Here is a 15,988-nt window from a genome sequence, read left to right as displayed (position 1 = left end):
CACCTGAGGGCACCACAGACTGTGGATGCTTTTAAAAAAGCCGCCGCTCCCAGTCTGTGGAACGCTCTCCCTGACCACCTAAAGGGCACCACAGACTGTGGATGCTTTTAAAAAAGCCGCCGCTCCCAGTCTGTGGAACGCTCTCCCTGACCACCTGAGGGCACCACAGACTGTGGACGCTTTTAAAAAAGGCTTAAAAACCCTTCTTTTTAAAAAAGCTTTTTTTTGGATATATGCGTGCTAGTTCTAGTTTTTATTTTTATTTATTTTTATTATCTTTTGAAAAAAATGTAATACACTGTAGCACTTTGAGGTTGTTTGCTCAATGTAAAGTGATTTTTACAAATAAAATATATTATTATTATTGTTAAACTCAAGTAAAATACAGTTTCACCACTTTAATCATATTTTTTGCGCTTAAGAAACTTCTCTGTGACTTTAGCTCCAGACTTCTTCTGTTTGTTTGATGTTGTCATTACTGCCACAAGTGGTGGAGTAGTGTATTACACAGCTGAGGAACAGACTATTTTGGTGGCCCTCTAGGGGGGCATTGGTTGCCCGGCCCTATGGCTTAAGGTAACAAGGTATCTGCAGTTGCCACTGGAAACAAGGTCACGTGTTGCCACAGGAACAGAATTACCCACATTTCCCCTGGGGACTTACCCATTAGCGATGTTGTCCTCATCATCCCGGAGGCACTTTCCCAGAAGGTCACTGTCGCTCAGGTAACGGGACTTCAGCTCGCCATCCTCCAGCCCGTCCAGCAGCTCGATGCGCGACGTGCTGCTGAGGCGGCCCGAGCAGCGAGCGGGCATGGTCTGGCAGGTGGTCTTGACCCCCTGGTATCCTCCCGCCGTGGAGGACGGGGCGTCGCCCGCCTGGAGGCGAGGACTAGATTGGCCGTGGCGCCAGGACAGCGGCGAGGAGCGGTTGGAGAGGCTGGACATGCTGCGGGCGTTGGTCTCGTCGCTGTCGTATGCCACGTTGCTGCTCTCCAAACAGCTGTGGACAAACACGGGTGGTAATCGGTCTGCCTTTCCAAAATGAGGGTTCAGTTTTGTTCGGTACTTGCTTGGAACTACCGCTTGTTCCAGACTCCAAAGTGGGTCAGAAATGGAATACCCAATACATTTCACTTCATTATATAACTACAGGCAGAAAGTCATAAATACTGCAAAGGATAATGGGGGTATTTTTATCCGTCCTTCTTGGATAATTTATGAGAAACAACTAAAGGAACCTGGACAGGACCAGACAGTCTTTGGACTAAATGACCACAGTAGTAATGACTGAACTGACCTGGAGAGGACCGGACAGTCTTTGGACTAAGTGACCACAATAGTAACGACTGAAGGAACCTGGACAGGACCAGACAGTCTTTGGACTAAGTGACCACAATGGTAACGACTGAAGGAACATGGACAGGACCAGACAGTCTTTGGACTAAGTGACCACAATAGCAACGACTGAAGGAACCTGGACAGGACCAGACAGTCTTTGGACTAAGTGACCACAATAGTAACGACTGAAGGAACCTGGACAGGACCAGACAGTCTTTGGACTAAGTGACCACAATGGTAACGACTGAAGGAACATGGACAGGACCAGACAGTCTTTGGACTAAGTGACCACAATAGTAACGACTGAAGGAACCTGGACAGGACCAGACAGTCTTTGGACTAAGTGACCACAATAGTAACGACTGAAGGAACCTGGACAGGACCAGACAGTCTTTGGACTAAGTGACCACAATAGTAACGACTGAAGGAACCTGGACAGGACCAGACAGTCTTTGGACTAAGTGACCACAATGGTAACGACTGAAGGAACATGGACAGGACCAGACAGTCTTTGGACTAAGTGACCACAATAGTAACGACTGAAGGAACCTGGACAGGACCAGACAGTCTTTGGACTAAGTGACCACAATGGTAACGACTAAGGGAACATGGACAGGACCAGAAAGTATTTGGACTAAGTGACCACAATAGTAACGACTTAAAGAACCTGGACGGGAACAGGCAGTCTTTGGACTAAGTGACCACTATGGTAACGACTAAGGGAACATGGACAGGACCAGACAGTTTTTGGACTAAGTGACAACAATGGTAACGACTTAAGGAACCTGGACGGGACCAGACAGTCTTTGGACTAAGTGACCACAGTAGTAAACAATCACAGGTTTTTACTATCTTTGGAAATATTAATTTGCTTTCAATTGAACTGAAACTTTTATGATTTCATAGACCAAGAGTTCTTCACCTTTTTGACCTCGGGGCCCAACTTTTTCACTACATAGGGGCCCGAAGACCACTCTATTATTAACACTGAACTAGTATTCTTTGAATCATATTCAATAATTATATACAATTTAACAGGATAAACATTGCCAAAGATATGTGTTGATCACAAAGATTATCATCAAGGCTTAGGTCAGACTGACTAGAAAAATAAATACCAATCAAATATATTACAAGAGAAGGGACTCATAACAACTGATGAAACAATACATTTAAATACAATTAAGCATTTTTAAAATAAAAACTTTCTAACTAAATAAATACTGCTAAAATATATGTTTCTTTATACATTTAAGTGCAAATAAAAACACAGCTTCAGCACTTTAGTCATATTTTTTGCACTTAAGAAACTTCTCTATGACTTTAGGTTGTTTGATATTGCCCTTACTGCCACAAGTGGTGGAAAGGTGTATTACAACTGAATACATACACATATTTTTGAATAAAACAACCGTGAGACCTGGCGGATTTCCTTCGTGTGATTGTTGACGAATGGCTACATTTTCTGCAAGTTTCTTTTCAACCGTTTTCGTGTGTTCTTTGAGTTGATCTACAGACCACGATCACTCCACCCTAGTGGGTACTCGGTGTGCATCTAGGGGGTGTTGATGTGGTGGTGCACACCCTAGTGGGTACTCGGTGTGCATCTAGGGGGTGTTGATGTGGTGGTGCACACCTGTGGCTGAGCTGGGAGCCTCGCAGACTCGACATGGTGTCTTCCAAATTCTGGCGAAGGTCGAGGACATTCTGAACCGTGCGCTTCCTCTGCGACTCAGGATCTGCAGGTGGATGCACACAAACACAAAGTCACCTTTTTGTGGCTTTGAGAACACAAAGAGAACAAACTGTGATCAACTTCTTGTAAGAGAGCAGACATATTTGGTTATTTTATACCGATCGCATCACAACTACATATAAACCTCTGTGGAATTCATTTACAATCCTTATGTAAGACAAGCACACATATGTCTTTCTTATCCATTCTAAAGTGTAAATAAACATTAGCAAAAGTCAGCTAACGATGGAGTAAATAAAAATCGCTCTCTTCTGCCTATAAAGCACTCTAGAAACATCGAAACACCTCCATCACTGGAATTATATTATATGCAACGTAGTAACATTAATAAAAACATGTAATATGTACATGATGTAAGTATATATGTAGTATCTAGTAACATTCATAATAACATGTAATATATACATGATGTAAGTATATATGTCATGTAGTAACATTCATAATAACATGTAATATATACATGATGTAAGTATATATGTCATGTAGTAACATCCATAATAACATGTAATATATACATCCATCTTCAACCGCTTATCCGGAATCGGGTCGCGGGGGACAACAGCTCCAGCAGAGACCCCCAGACTTCCCTCTCCAGAGCAACATTTGCGACTTCCTCCTGGGGAATCCCGAAGCGTTCCCAGGCCAGAGAGGAGATGTAATCCCCCCATCTGGTCCTTGGCCTGCCGTGGGGTGTCCTCCCAGTGGGACGTGCAACGAGGACCTTCCTAGGGAGACGCTCGTGAGGCATCCGCACGAGATGCCCGAACCACCTAAGCTGGCTCCTTTCCAAGCGAAGGAGCAGTGGCTCTACTCCGAGTCTCTCTCGGGTGACTGAACTTCTCACCCTATCTCTAAGGGAGATGCCAGCCACCCTTCTGAGGAAACTCATTTCGGCCGCTTGTATCCGCGATCTTATTCTTTCGGTCATTACCCACACTTCATGACCATAGGTGAGAGTAGGAATGTAGATAGCTCGGTAGACCGAGAGCTTTGCCTTCTGGCTCAGCTCCCGTTTCGTCACAACAGTGCGGCAGAGAGACTGCAATGCTGCCCCAGCTGCTCCGATTCTCCGGCTGATTTCCTTCTCCATCTTTCCCTCACTCGTGAACAAGACCCCGAGATACTTAAACTCCTCCACCTGGGACAGAGTCTCGTCCCCTACCCGGACTGTACAAACCATCGGTTTCCTGCTGAGAACCATGGCCTCAGATTTGGAGATGCTGATCCTCTTTCCAGCCGCTGAACACTTGGCTGCGAAGCGATCCAGTGAGAGCTGAAGGTCACGAACCGAAGGTGCCATCAGGACCACATCATCCGCAAACAGCAGTGACGCAACACTTAGCCCCCCGAGACGTATACCCTCTCCGCTATGGTCACGACTCTGCCTAGAAATCCTATCCATGAAAATCACAAACAGGATAGGTGACAGAGCGCAGCCCTGGCGGAGACCAACCCCCACTGGAAACGGATCCGACTTACATCCAAGCACCCGGACACAACTCTCGCTTTGGTTGTACAGAGATTGGATGGCCCTCAGCAGGGTTCCCCTCACTCCATACTCCCTCAGCACCTCCCACAAGATCTCCCGGGGGACCCGGTCATACACCTTCTCCAAATCCACAAAGCACATGTAGACTGGATAGGCATACTCCCAGGCCTTCTCCAGGATTCCCGCAAGAGTAAAGAGTTGGTCAGTTGTTCCACGACCAGGACGGAATCCACATTGCTCCTCTTGAATCTGAGGTTCGACTATCGGTCGGACCCTCCTTTCCAGTACCTTGGCGTAAACTTTCCCAGGGAGGCTGAGTAGTGTGATACCCCTGTAATTAGCACACACCCTCTGGTCCCCCTTTTTATAAAGGGGAACCACCACCCCAGTCTGCCACTCCCTCGGCACTGTCCCAGACTTCCACGCAATGTTGAAAATGCGTATCAACCAAGACAACCCCTCAACACCCAGAGACTTAAGCATTTCTGGACGGATCTCGTCAACCCCCGGAGCTATGCCACTGTGGAGTTGTCTAACTACCTCAGTGACTTCACCCCGAGAGATCGACGTCGAACCCCCATCATCCTCAGGCCCTGCTCCTATCAGGGAGGGTGTGTCTGATGTATTTGGGTTCAGGAGTTCCTCAAAGTGCTCTTTCCAACGCTCTACGACTTCCTCACTTGAAGTCAGCAAAGTTCCATACTTGCCGTACACAGCTTGGATGGTTCCCTGCTTCCCCCTCCTGAGGTGCCATATGGTCTTCCAGAACAGCTTTGGTGCCGCCCGATAGTCCTTCTCCATGGATTCCCCGAACTGCTCCCACACCCTCTGCTTAGCCTCGTCCACGGCCGCTGCCCTTCGGGCCCGTCGGTACCTTGCAACTACCTTTGGAGTCCCCTGGGATAACATACTCCATCTTCAGTCGGACGGCTTCCCTGACCACCACTGTCCACCAGGGTATTCGAGGGTTACCGCCCCTTGAGGCACCTAAGACCTCCTGGCCACAGCTCGCAGCTGCAGCTTTAGCAATAGAGGCTTTGAACATTGCCCATTCCTGTTCAATGTCCCCAACCTCCACAGGGATGGCAGAGAAGTCCCGCCGGAGGTGGGAGTTGAAGTCCTTCCGGACAGAGGACTCCTCCAAACGTTCCCAGTTCACCCGCATTACACGCTTGGGTTTGCCAGGTCTGTCCAGAGGTTTCCCCCGCCATCTAACCCAACTCACCACCAGATGGTGATCAGTTGACAGTTCCGCCCCTCTCTTCACCCGAGTGTCCAAAACATACGGCCTCAGATCACCTGATACGATTACAAAATCGATCATTGGTCTGTAATATATACATGATGTAAGTATATATGTCATGTAGTAACATTTTAATAACATGTAATATATACATGATGTAAGTATATATGTCATGTAGTAACATTTTAATAACATGTAATATATACATGATGTAAGTATATATGTAATGTAGTAACATTCATAATAACATGTAATATATACATGATGTAAGTATATATGTCATGTAGTAACATTCATAATAACATGTAATATATACATGATGTAAGTAAATATGTAATGTAGTAACATTCATAATAACATGTAATATATACATGATGTAAGTATATATGTCATGTAGTAACATTCATAATAACATGTAATATATACATGATGTAAGTATATATGTCATGTAGTAACATTCATAATAACATGTAATATATATGCCGTTGTGTCCTTGGGCAGGACACTTCACCCTTGCCCCCGGTGCCGCTCACACCGGAGAATGAATGATGAATGAATGAGTTGTAAAAATGAATGATGGGTTCTCACTTCTCTGTGAAGCGCTTTGAGTGTCTAGAAAAGCGCTATATAAATCTAATCCATTATATACATGATGTAAGTATATATGTCATGTAGTAACATTCATAATAACACGTAATATATACATGATGTAAGTATATATGTCATGTAGTAACATTCATAATAACATGTCATATATACATGATGTATGTGTAAATGTCATGTAGTAACATGCATAATAACATGTAATATATACATGATGTAAGTATATATGTCATGTAGTAACATTCATAATAACATGTAATATATACATGATGAAGGAATATGTCATGTAGTAACATTCATAATAACATGTAATATATACATGATGTAAGTATATATGTCATGTAGTAACATTCATTATAACATGTAATATATACATTATGTAAGTATATATTTCATGTAGTAACATTCATAATAACATGTAATATATACATGATGTAAGTATATATGTCATGTAGTAACATTCATAATAACATGTAATATATACATGATGTATGTGTATATGTCATGTAGTAACATTCATAATAACATGTAATATATACATGATGTAAGTATATATGTCATGTAGTAACATTCATAATAACATGTAATATATACATGATGTAAGTATATATATGTCATGTAGTAACATTTGTAGTTACTACAAAGTAACAAAAGGACAGGGCGAGGGTCACCACTTTGTCAACAAATGCCTGAGCAAATTGTTTAAAAACAACATTTCTCAAGCAGCTATTGCAAGTAATTTAGGGATTTCACCATCTACGCTCCGTAATATCATCAAAAGTTTCAGAGAATCTGGAGAAATCACTGCACTTATCATTGAATGCTCATGACTTTTGATCCCTCAGGCGCTACTGCATCAACAAGCCACATCAGTGTGTAAAGGATATCACCACATGGGCTCAGGAACACTTCAGAAACCCACTGTCAGTAACTACAGTTGGTCGCTACATCTGTAAGTGCAAGTTAAAACTCTCCTATGCAAAGCCATGGTCATTTATCAACAACACCCAGAAACGCTTCGCTGGGCCAGAGCTCATCTAAGATGGACTGATGCAAAGTGGAAAAGTGTTGTGTGCCCTGACGAGTCCATATTTCAAATTGTTTTTGGAAACTGTGGACCAAAGAGGAAAAGAACCATCCGGACTGTTCTAGGGTGAAAGTGTAAAAGATGGTATGGGGGTGTATTAGTGCCCAAGACATGGGTAACTTACACATCTGTGAAGGCACCATTAATGCTGAAAGGTACATACAGCTTTTGGAGCAACATATGTTGCCATCCAAGCAACGTTACCATGGACGCCCCTGCTTATTTCAGCAAGACAATGCCAAGCCAGGTGTTACAACAGCGTGGCTTCATAGTAAAAGAGTGTGGGTACTAGACTGGCCTGCCTGTAGTCCAGTGAAGGCTAAAATATGAGAAGGGAGACTGTTGAACAACTTAAGCTGTACATCAAGCAAGAATGGGAAAGAATTCCACTTCAAAAATGTGTCTCCTCAGTTCCCAAACCTTTACTGAGGGTTGTTAAAAGGAAAGGCCATGTAACACACTGGTAAAAATGCCTTTTTTGCAATGTGTTGCTGCCTTTACATTCTAACTTCATGATTATTTGCAAAAAAAACAACAAAGTTTCTCAGTGTGAACATGAAATATCTTGTCTTTGCAGTCTATTCAATTGAATATAAGTTGAAAAGGATTTGCAAATTCTCTTTCTATTTACCATTTACACAACATGACAACTTCACTGCTTTTGGGTTCTGTAACTTGGGGTGAGATTTGTGGTGAGGAACCATCCCTGCGTTCAAACCGGTTGTGCCCCAGCTAAGCATGTGTTCCACGTAGCCAGCAGCTAAAATAAACACTGGCCTTCTAGAAGCAGAGTTTCTCCTCAAATGTCACAAGCTGCACATGTTGTCACGCTGGCAGGAAGTGGTCCTCCCTCCACACAAGTCAGGGCTATAGCGACATTTGCAGACATCTTGCATGAGCCACCACAGGGCATTACCATGAAAAGTCACAGCCGGCCATCCATGGCGTGTCTACGTTTTATGCCCGCACCGTCTCCATCCTTTGTTGACGTGGATGACCTCCATCTGTGACTCCGTCACGTTACATTCATGTGATAGAAAATAAACGGGTTCTTTAAAGGTGTGTAAAGCCAAACCTTTGTCTTCTATCACCTTCAGTTTGATGACTTTATCAGCGACGTGGGCTTAGTTCTGCAGCAAATGTTTAATTGTAATGAGACCCAGACAGATGCCAGAGTGGACCTTTGTTACAGCCAATGAGAAGGAACTACCGGGACACAAGCCGACGAAGGATCGCCTCACACTGCTACTTTGTGCTAACGCTAGCTAGTAGCCACTAATCATTTATCACAAGTCTTCAACAACGCCACAAACATTATCTAACGCAAGGTACAATTATTTTAATTTATTGTTATTTTTATTATGGCAACATGGTGGTTAACGTTTCAGAGCGCACCAACCTGACGTGTGTGTGTGTGTGTGCGCTCTATGTATATATATATATATATATATATATATATATATATATATATATATATATATATATATATATATATATATATATATATATATATATATATATATATATATATATATATATATATATATATATATATACACATTATATATATATATATGTATGTATATATATACATATATACACATGATATATATGTATGTATGTATATCTATGTACATATAAATATATGAATGTATGTATATATATACATAAATATATATATATATATATATATATATATATATATATATATATATATATATACGTATATATATATACATATATATATATATATATATATATATATATATATATATATATATATATATATATATATATATATATATATATATATATATATATATATATATATATATATACACACATTATATATATGTATATATATACATATATATATGTATGTATGTATATTTATATGTATGTATGTATATATATAAAGTATATATATATATATATATATATATATATATATATATATATATATATATATATATATATATATACATATCTATACATACATACATATATATATGTATATATATATACATATATATACTGTATACGTAGTATATAAAACATGACAAATAAACTGTATACATATATATATGTATGTATATATATATATATATATATATATATATATATATATATATATATACATATATATATATACATACATACATATATATGTATACAGTTTATTTGTCATGTTTTATATACTACGTATACAGTTTATTTGTCATGTTTTGTATACTATGTATACAGTTTATTTGTCATGTTTTATATACAACATATACAGTTTATTTGTCATGTTTTGTATACTATGTATACAGTTTATTTGTCATGTTTTATATACTACGTATACAGTTTATTTGTCATGTTTTATATACTATGTATACAGTTTGTTTGTCATGTTTTATATACTATGTAAACAGTTTGTCATGTTTTATATACTATGTATACAGTTTATTTGTCATGTTTTATATATTATCTAAACAGTTTGTCATGTTTTATATACTATGTATACAGTTTATTTGTCATGTTTTATATATTATGTAAACAGTTTTATATAGTTTGTATAGCCACACAGAGTGGATGCTCCTCTAAGTGTGAGGTAATGACTGACAGATGAAGCATGCCTCATACATTTAATCAGACTGATTATCATTAACTAATTATACAGAGTAAATCACACAACTAATTCAATGAGTTACAGTACTTGTTGACCATGACATCATTGGACACACCTGTAGAAGACACATCCAATGTAAGAAGTGGGAAATGGTGAAGTGATTCAAGCATTAAATCAATTAATTTGATTAGAAAAAGGCTGTTGTTGCTTTGATGAATGCTTTAATGACTGCAACTAACAACATCCTCACCACATGGATTGAAATGACTTTCCACATGTCCTGATTTTTGTGTGGCTGGCCGCGGAAATTGTAGATTTATTATTATTTTATTAAATGCACATATGTTAAAAGTGCAATTTTAATGATGCAGAAAAATACTTGGTTTATTTCAGCTATTTTCTCAAAAATACACAAAGAGGCTATAAAGAGTGTTTTATTCGATGACTTGATTAATGGAAGATATAGAGAGATTGCTGGATGAGTAAAATAATGCAGCCCTATTTGCAGCTACTAAAAGATGTGTATGTCGTTAGCATTAGCTTTTCGTTGTCGATCACAATGTCATTTTCCGGCATGTGAGATTTCTGCGGAAGTCTGCGTTTTTAAACGTCACATTTTGCGTCGAAATATCATTGTCCGCATTTTTTTTTTTACTGACATATCAATAAAAATAGGATCAAAACAATTGTTGACTTAGTTTGTTCCAAAGAAAATGTGATGAGCGCTGGCATCCACCGCTAGTTAGCTAACCATCTGGCTAGCGTACGTGTTGTCGCCTGCGTTGTCTCTCCGAGCCACAATGTTGACACCTTTCCACTTTGATGCTACAGTGTTTTCCGTAAGGTAAGAAAAGTTGGTTTTGCATAATGTTGCCAAACAAAACACCAGATAATGTCTCCTAATAGGTGCCATTTTAGGGTCTTTATACACACACCACAATAATACCATATGTTGAAGCACAGTACGTCTGACTATGGTAGTCGTAATGATCCGACAATCCATCAAAAAGTTGTTTTTGCATAATATTGCCAAACAAAACGCCAGATAATATGTCTCCTAATAGGTGCCATTTTAGGGTCCTTATGCACACACCGTAATAATACTTTATGTTGAAGCACAGTATGTCTGACTATCAAAAAGTTGTTTTTGCATATATCAAAAGGTGCCTTTTTGGGGTCCTTATACACACACCATAATAATACCTTATGTTGAAGCACAGTATGTCTGACTATCAAAAAGTTGTTTTTGCATAATATTGCCAAACAAAATTCCTGATAATATGTCTCCTAATACAGTAGGTGTCATTTTGGGGTCCTTATACACACACCATAATAATACCGTATGTTGAAGCACAGTACGTCTGACTATGGTAGCTGTAATGCTACGACAATCCATCAAAAAAGTTGTTTTTCCATAATATTGCCAAACAAAACGCCAGATCATATGTCTCCTAATAGGTGCCACTTTGGGGTCCTTATGCACACACCATAATAATACCATATGTTGAAGCACAGTACGTCTGCCTATGGTAGTAGTAATGCTGCGACAATCCATCAAGCAATGCGGCTTCGTAGCTTACCGAAGTTGTACTAAAACATTTTGACCGATTTTTGTTCTATACTCCCAATGGAACATCAAAGTGTCGGTGTTGCTTGCTTACGGGTACTTGCTTGCGTCATTTATTGAACAGGCGTCAACCTGCAGTCCACACATATCTCTTATGTGTGACTGCCATCTCCTGGTCACACTTATCATTACACCATGTACCAAATGAAAGTGCTTGGAGGTCGCTAAGCACAGGCAGAATTATTCCGTACATAAGGTGCACCAGGTTGTAAGGCGCACTGTCGAGTTTTGTGAAAATGAAAGGATTTTAAGTGCGCCTTTACTGTATGTACGTTTGGATGATTACAATCAACACTGTTAGTTCAGAGTAGTTGCAGAGTATTTATTAGAAGCCAGTCAGAGGGTCTATATTTCATGTAAACACAGGAAGTATATTACCTGAGGGGGCGTGGCTAAGGGCTAGAGTTGGCAAATGGGAAACTTCATTTGCATGCATGTTATATAATTTATCAATGATACTAATGTGAGTAAATGATCTAGTAAACATCGTGTGCTACATTACATGCAAGTGTCTAAAAGGTTGGAAGATGAGAATAAATATAAAATGAAATATATTTTAGAAATGCACACAAATATTATCTAATTTCACCTGTTTGGGTTAAAAATATTTTTTGCAAAACAGTAATTATAGTGTGCAAATGATGTGTTGTTGTTGAGTGTCGGTGCTGTCTACAGCTCAGCAGAGTAACCGTGTAGTACTCTTCCATATCAGTAGGTGGCAGCAGGTAGCTAATTGCTTTGTAGATGTCGGAAACTGCGGGAGGCAGAGTGCAGGTAAAAAGGTGTCTAATGCTAAAGGGGGGAGTACCCCTAAGAAAAGGCATTGAAGCTTAGGGAAGGCTATGCAGAACCAAAATAAAACTGAACTGGCTGCAAAGTCAACAAAAACAGAATGCTGGACGACAGCAAAGACTTACTGTGGAGCAAAGACAATGTACATCTGAACATGACATGACAATCAACAATGTCCCCACAAAGAAGGATAAAAACAACTGAAATATTCTTGATTGCTAAAACAAAGATGATGTGGGAAACGACTTTTTACTGTCAACTGAGTTTCGTTTTTTAATGTTTTCTGCTGGTGGTGTGCCTCCGCATTTTTCAACGAAAAAAATGTGCCTTGGCTCAAAAAAGGTTGAAAAACACTGCTTTAGAACATCTAGTCTCTCACCCCCACCTCCACATGTCAGTGTCCTCCACATGTCACCTACAGCTCCAGAGGAGGCAACACCATCTTCTCACCGCGTCCAAACCATCTGCCCATCACCACGGTGCGGGTGAAGCGCACCGTGGTGAGGAGCAACAAGCAGGAGTTTCTGACAGTTCTGCTGCTCACCATCACAGAACCCTCAGTCGTCCATGTTGGGACTGGAAGCAAACATGTTTCACACAATTCTAGCAGACCTCAGAACCGTGTGGTTCAGGTTCTAGGTGGACTAACCCTCACCCTAACCATCAGTCGTCCATGTTGGGATTGGAAGCAAACATGTTTCACACAATTCTAGCAGACCTCAGAACCGTGTGGTTCAGGTTCTAGGTGGACTAACCCTCACCCTAACCCTCAGTCGTCCATGTTGGGACTGGAAGCAAACATGTTTCACACAATTCTAGCAGACCTCAGAACCGTGTGGTTCAGGTTCTAGGTGGACTAACCCTCACCCTAACCCTCAGTCGTCCATGTTGGGACTGGAAGCAAACATGTTTCACACAATTCTAGCAGACCTCAGAACCGTGTGGTTCAGGTTCTAGGTGGACTAACCCTCACCCTAACCCTCAGTCGTCCATGTTGGGACTGGAAGCAAATATGTTTCACACAATTCTAGCAGACCTCAGAACAGTGTGGTTCAGGTTCTAGGCGGACTATTCAGAGATGAGGATGTAGTTGACAAAACGCGAGCAGTGGTTCCTGCATGGAGGATCTCTGCCGAGGATTCATTGACGCCCACAGAGCAGTGTTACCAAGACCTTCATCCACCCAGTCTTGTGTTATTTGTGTCCTTCCGGAAAAAGAGCGTAAGGTCTACATGGACTGGTCAAACTCTCTTCAGATCTGCACTCACCTAACATCTTGCTGAAGAGCAGCTGCTCCAGGTCTCCCAGCACCGTCACCACAAGCTCAGGGTCCACCTTCAGGAAGGCTTTGTCGCCTCCTTCCTCGCCCTGCCCCTTGGAGCCCGACTCGCCGGCTCCCGCTTTCCTGGTGGCGGTCTTGGCCTTGCTGGAGAGGATCTCGTCATCAGACCTGGGGTCCTCGGGGGCCTTGCTGAGGGGCTTCACCTCTGCGAACGGAGCCCGTGGTATCCGACTCTGCTTGACGGGGGCGGAGGGGGCGGCCAGAGGGGCGAAGGGCTTGGGTTTTCCCTGGAAGAGGGAGTGCTCCGATTTGGAGAGGTTTCGAGAAAGCGGGGCGCCGCCCCCCGCCACCTTGGCCACGGGTTTGGCCGGCTTCCTCAGCCCGCCATGCTTGGCCATGTCGTCGCACCACCTGGGCTCGTACAGGTGCAGCTTCTTTTCCGCGTCAGTCAGCACCGCCAGGTTGGTCATGGACCTCTGCTTGCGCAGGCTGGAGGCCACCGGGAGCCTGCCCTCAGAACTGCCCGCACGGTAGACCTTGAGTTCTCCCCGCTGGGCGCTCTGAGGCCCCCCGGGTTTGGCCCTCTTGGCCCCCAGGGCCTTGCCGTCCGCTTGGCCGTACGCCTTGGAGCTCTCCATCGTGAGCGCTCCCCTCACGCTCCCCAGCATGCCTCCTGCATCACAGCTAGCAGACCAGCGTCAGCAGGCAGGGAAGGGAAAAAAAAGAAACAAAAAAAAAACGGTTCCTCGCCTCGACGGCGCTCGCTGGTCTCCGCACAAAGAAATCCTGCAGGAAAAAAAGGTTTGCTCTTTGCAGATATTCTCCTTCCTCCTTCCTGCAGCTGTTGCCTCCACGCTTCCTTCCCTCGCGTCCTCCTTTCCTCCTCCCTCCCTCCTCGCTCCTCCTGCCGCGGGAGTGTGCGGCAGTCGAATGACAGCGGCGGCAGACGCAGTGACGCTCCCCTCCTCTTCCTCCTCCTCTTCCTCCTCCTCCTCTTCCTCCTCCTCTGCTGCCTGCCTCCCTCCCCTCGCCTCTTCATGGGGTTTCTCTGCATTTGCACATTCTCACCTCTCCATGCAGAAAGAATATCTTCTTGTCCAACACCAGCAGCAACCAGCAGCAGTCCTTCTTCCCAGCAGCCTTTGTTCTTCCCTCCCCCGACCTTCCTCTGCTGCCTTCACCGTCACAGGTGTTAGCTTATGTATTTATATTTGTATTTGATATTATGTCTGTGTATGAATACATTAATCATAGGTCAATTAATGATAGTCAAGGTGTATTTATAATGATATTATGTCTGTAAATAAACACATTAATGATATGATCAATATGATCAACAACAATATCATCATCTACATCGACTATATAATCTTCTACATCAACTATATGATCATCTACATCAACTATATGATCATCTACATCTACTATATGATCATCTACATCAACTATATGATCATCTACATCAACTATATGATCATCTACATCTACTATATGATCATCTACATCAACTATATGATCATCTACATCTACTATATAATCATCTACATCAACTATATGATCATCTACATCAACTATATGATCATCTACATCAACTATATGATCATCTACATCTACTATATAATCATCTACATCAACTATATGATCATCTACATCAACTATATGATCATCTACATCAACTATATGATCATCTACATCTACTATATAATCATCTACATCAACTATATGATCATCTACATCAACTATATGATCATCTACATCTACTATATAATCATCTACATCTACTATATAATCATCTACATCAACTATATGATCATCTACATCAACTATATGATCATCTACATCAACTATATAATAATCTACATCAACTATATGATCATCTACATCAACTATATGATCATCTACATCAACTATATGATCATCTACATCTACTATATGATCATCTACATCAACTATATAATCATCTACATCAACTACATGATTTGTCTGAGTGGCTGGACGGGATTGATTTTAAATAAATAAATGGACATATATATAAGTATAAATATACATGTATTCATTGTCTTTACTACGCTGGCAGATCGTACATGACTCATGTGCTTCATGAATGAATGAATGTGAATATCAAGATAGAAAATTATACAAACAAGCTTAAAAGCGT

At 41.3% G+C, this 15,988-nt stretch overlaps 1 protein-coding gene across 1 annotated transcript in view; it reads right to left on the bottom strand.

Moving 5' to 3' along the window:
- The window catches only part of nav1b (neuron navigator 1b), a 151,251-nt gene extending 136,608 nt beyond the window's left edge, over nt 1–14,643 (bottom strand). Inside the window, exons 1-3 of the mRNA XM_062038065.1 lie at nt 13,817–14,643; nt 2,977–3,079; nt 664–1,002 (exon numbers count right to left, since the gene is read on the bottom strand). Coding sequence (XP_061894049.1) covers nt 664–1,002; nt 2,977–3,079; nt 13,817–14,498 — 1,124 coding nt within the window. The 5' untranslated portion in view covers nt 14,499–14,643. The remainder of the gene's footprint in view (nt 1–663; nt 1,003–2,976; nt 3,080–13,816) is intronic.
- Nucleotides 14,644–15,988: the final 1,345 nt, after the last annotated feature.

The sequence above is a fragment of the Entelurus aequoreus genome, linkage group LG26 (genome assembly GCF_033978785.1).
Source record: "Entelurus aequoreus isolate RoL-2023_Sb linkage group LG26, RoL_Eaeq_v1.1, whole genome shotgun sequence".
Lineage (NCBI taxonomy): Eukaryota > Metazoa > Chordata > Actinopteri > Syngnathiformes > Syngnathidae > Entelurus > Entelurus aequoreus.
This window is presented reverse-complemented; position numbering and strand designations above follow the sequence as displayed.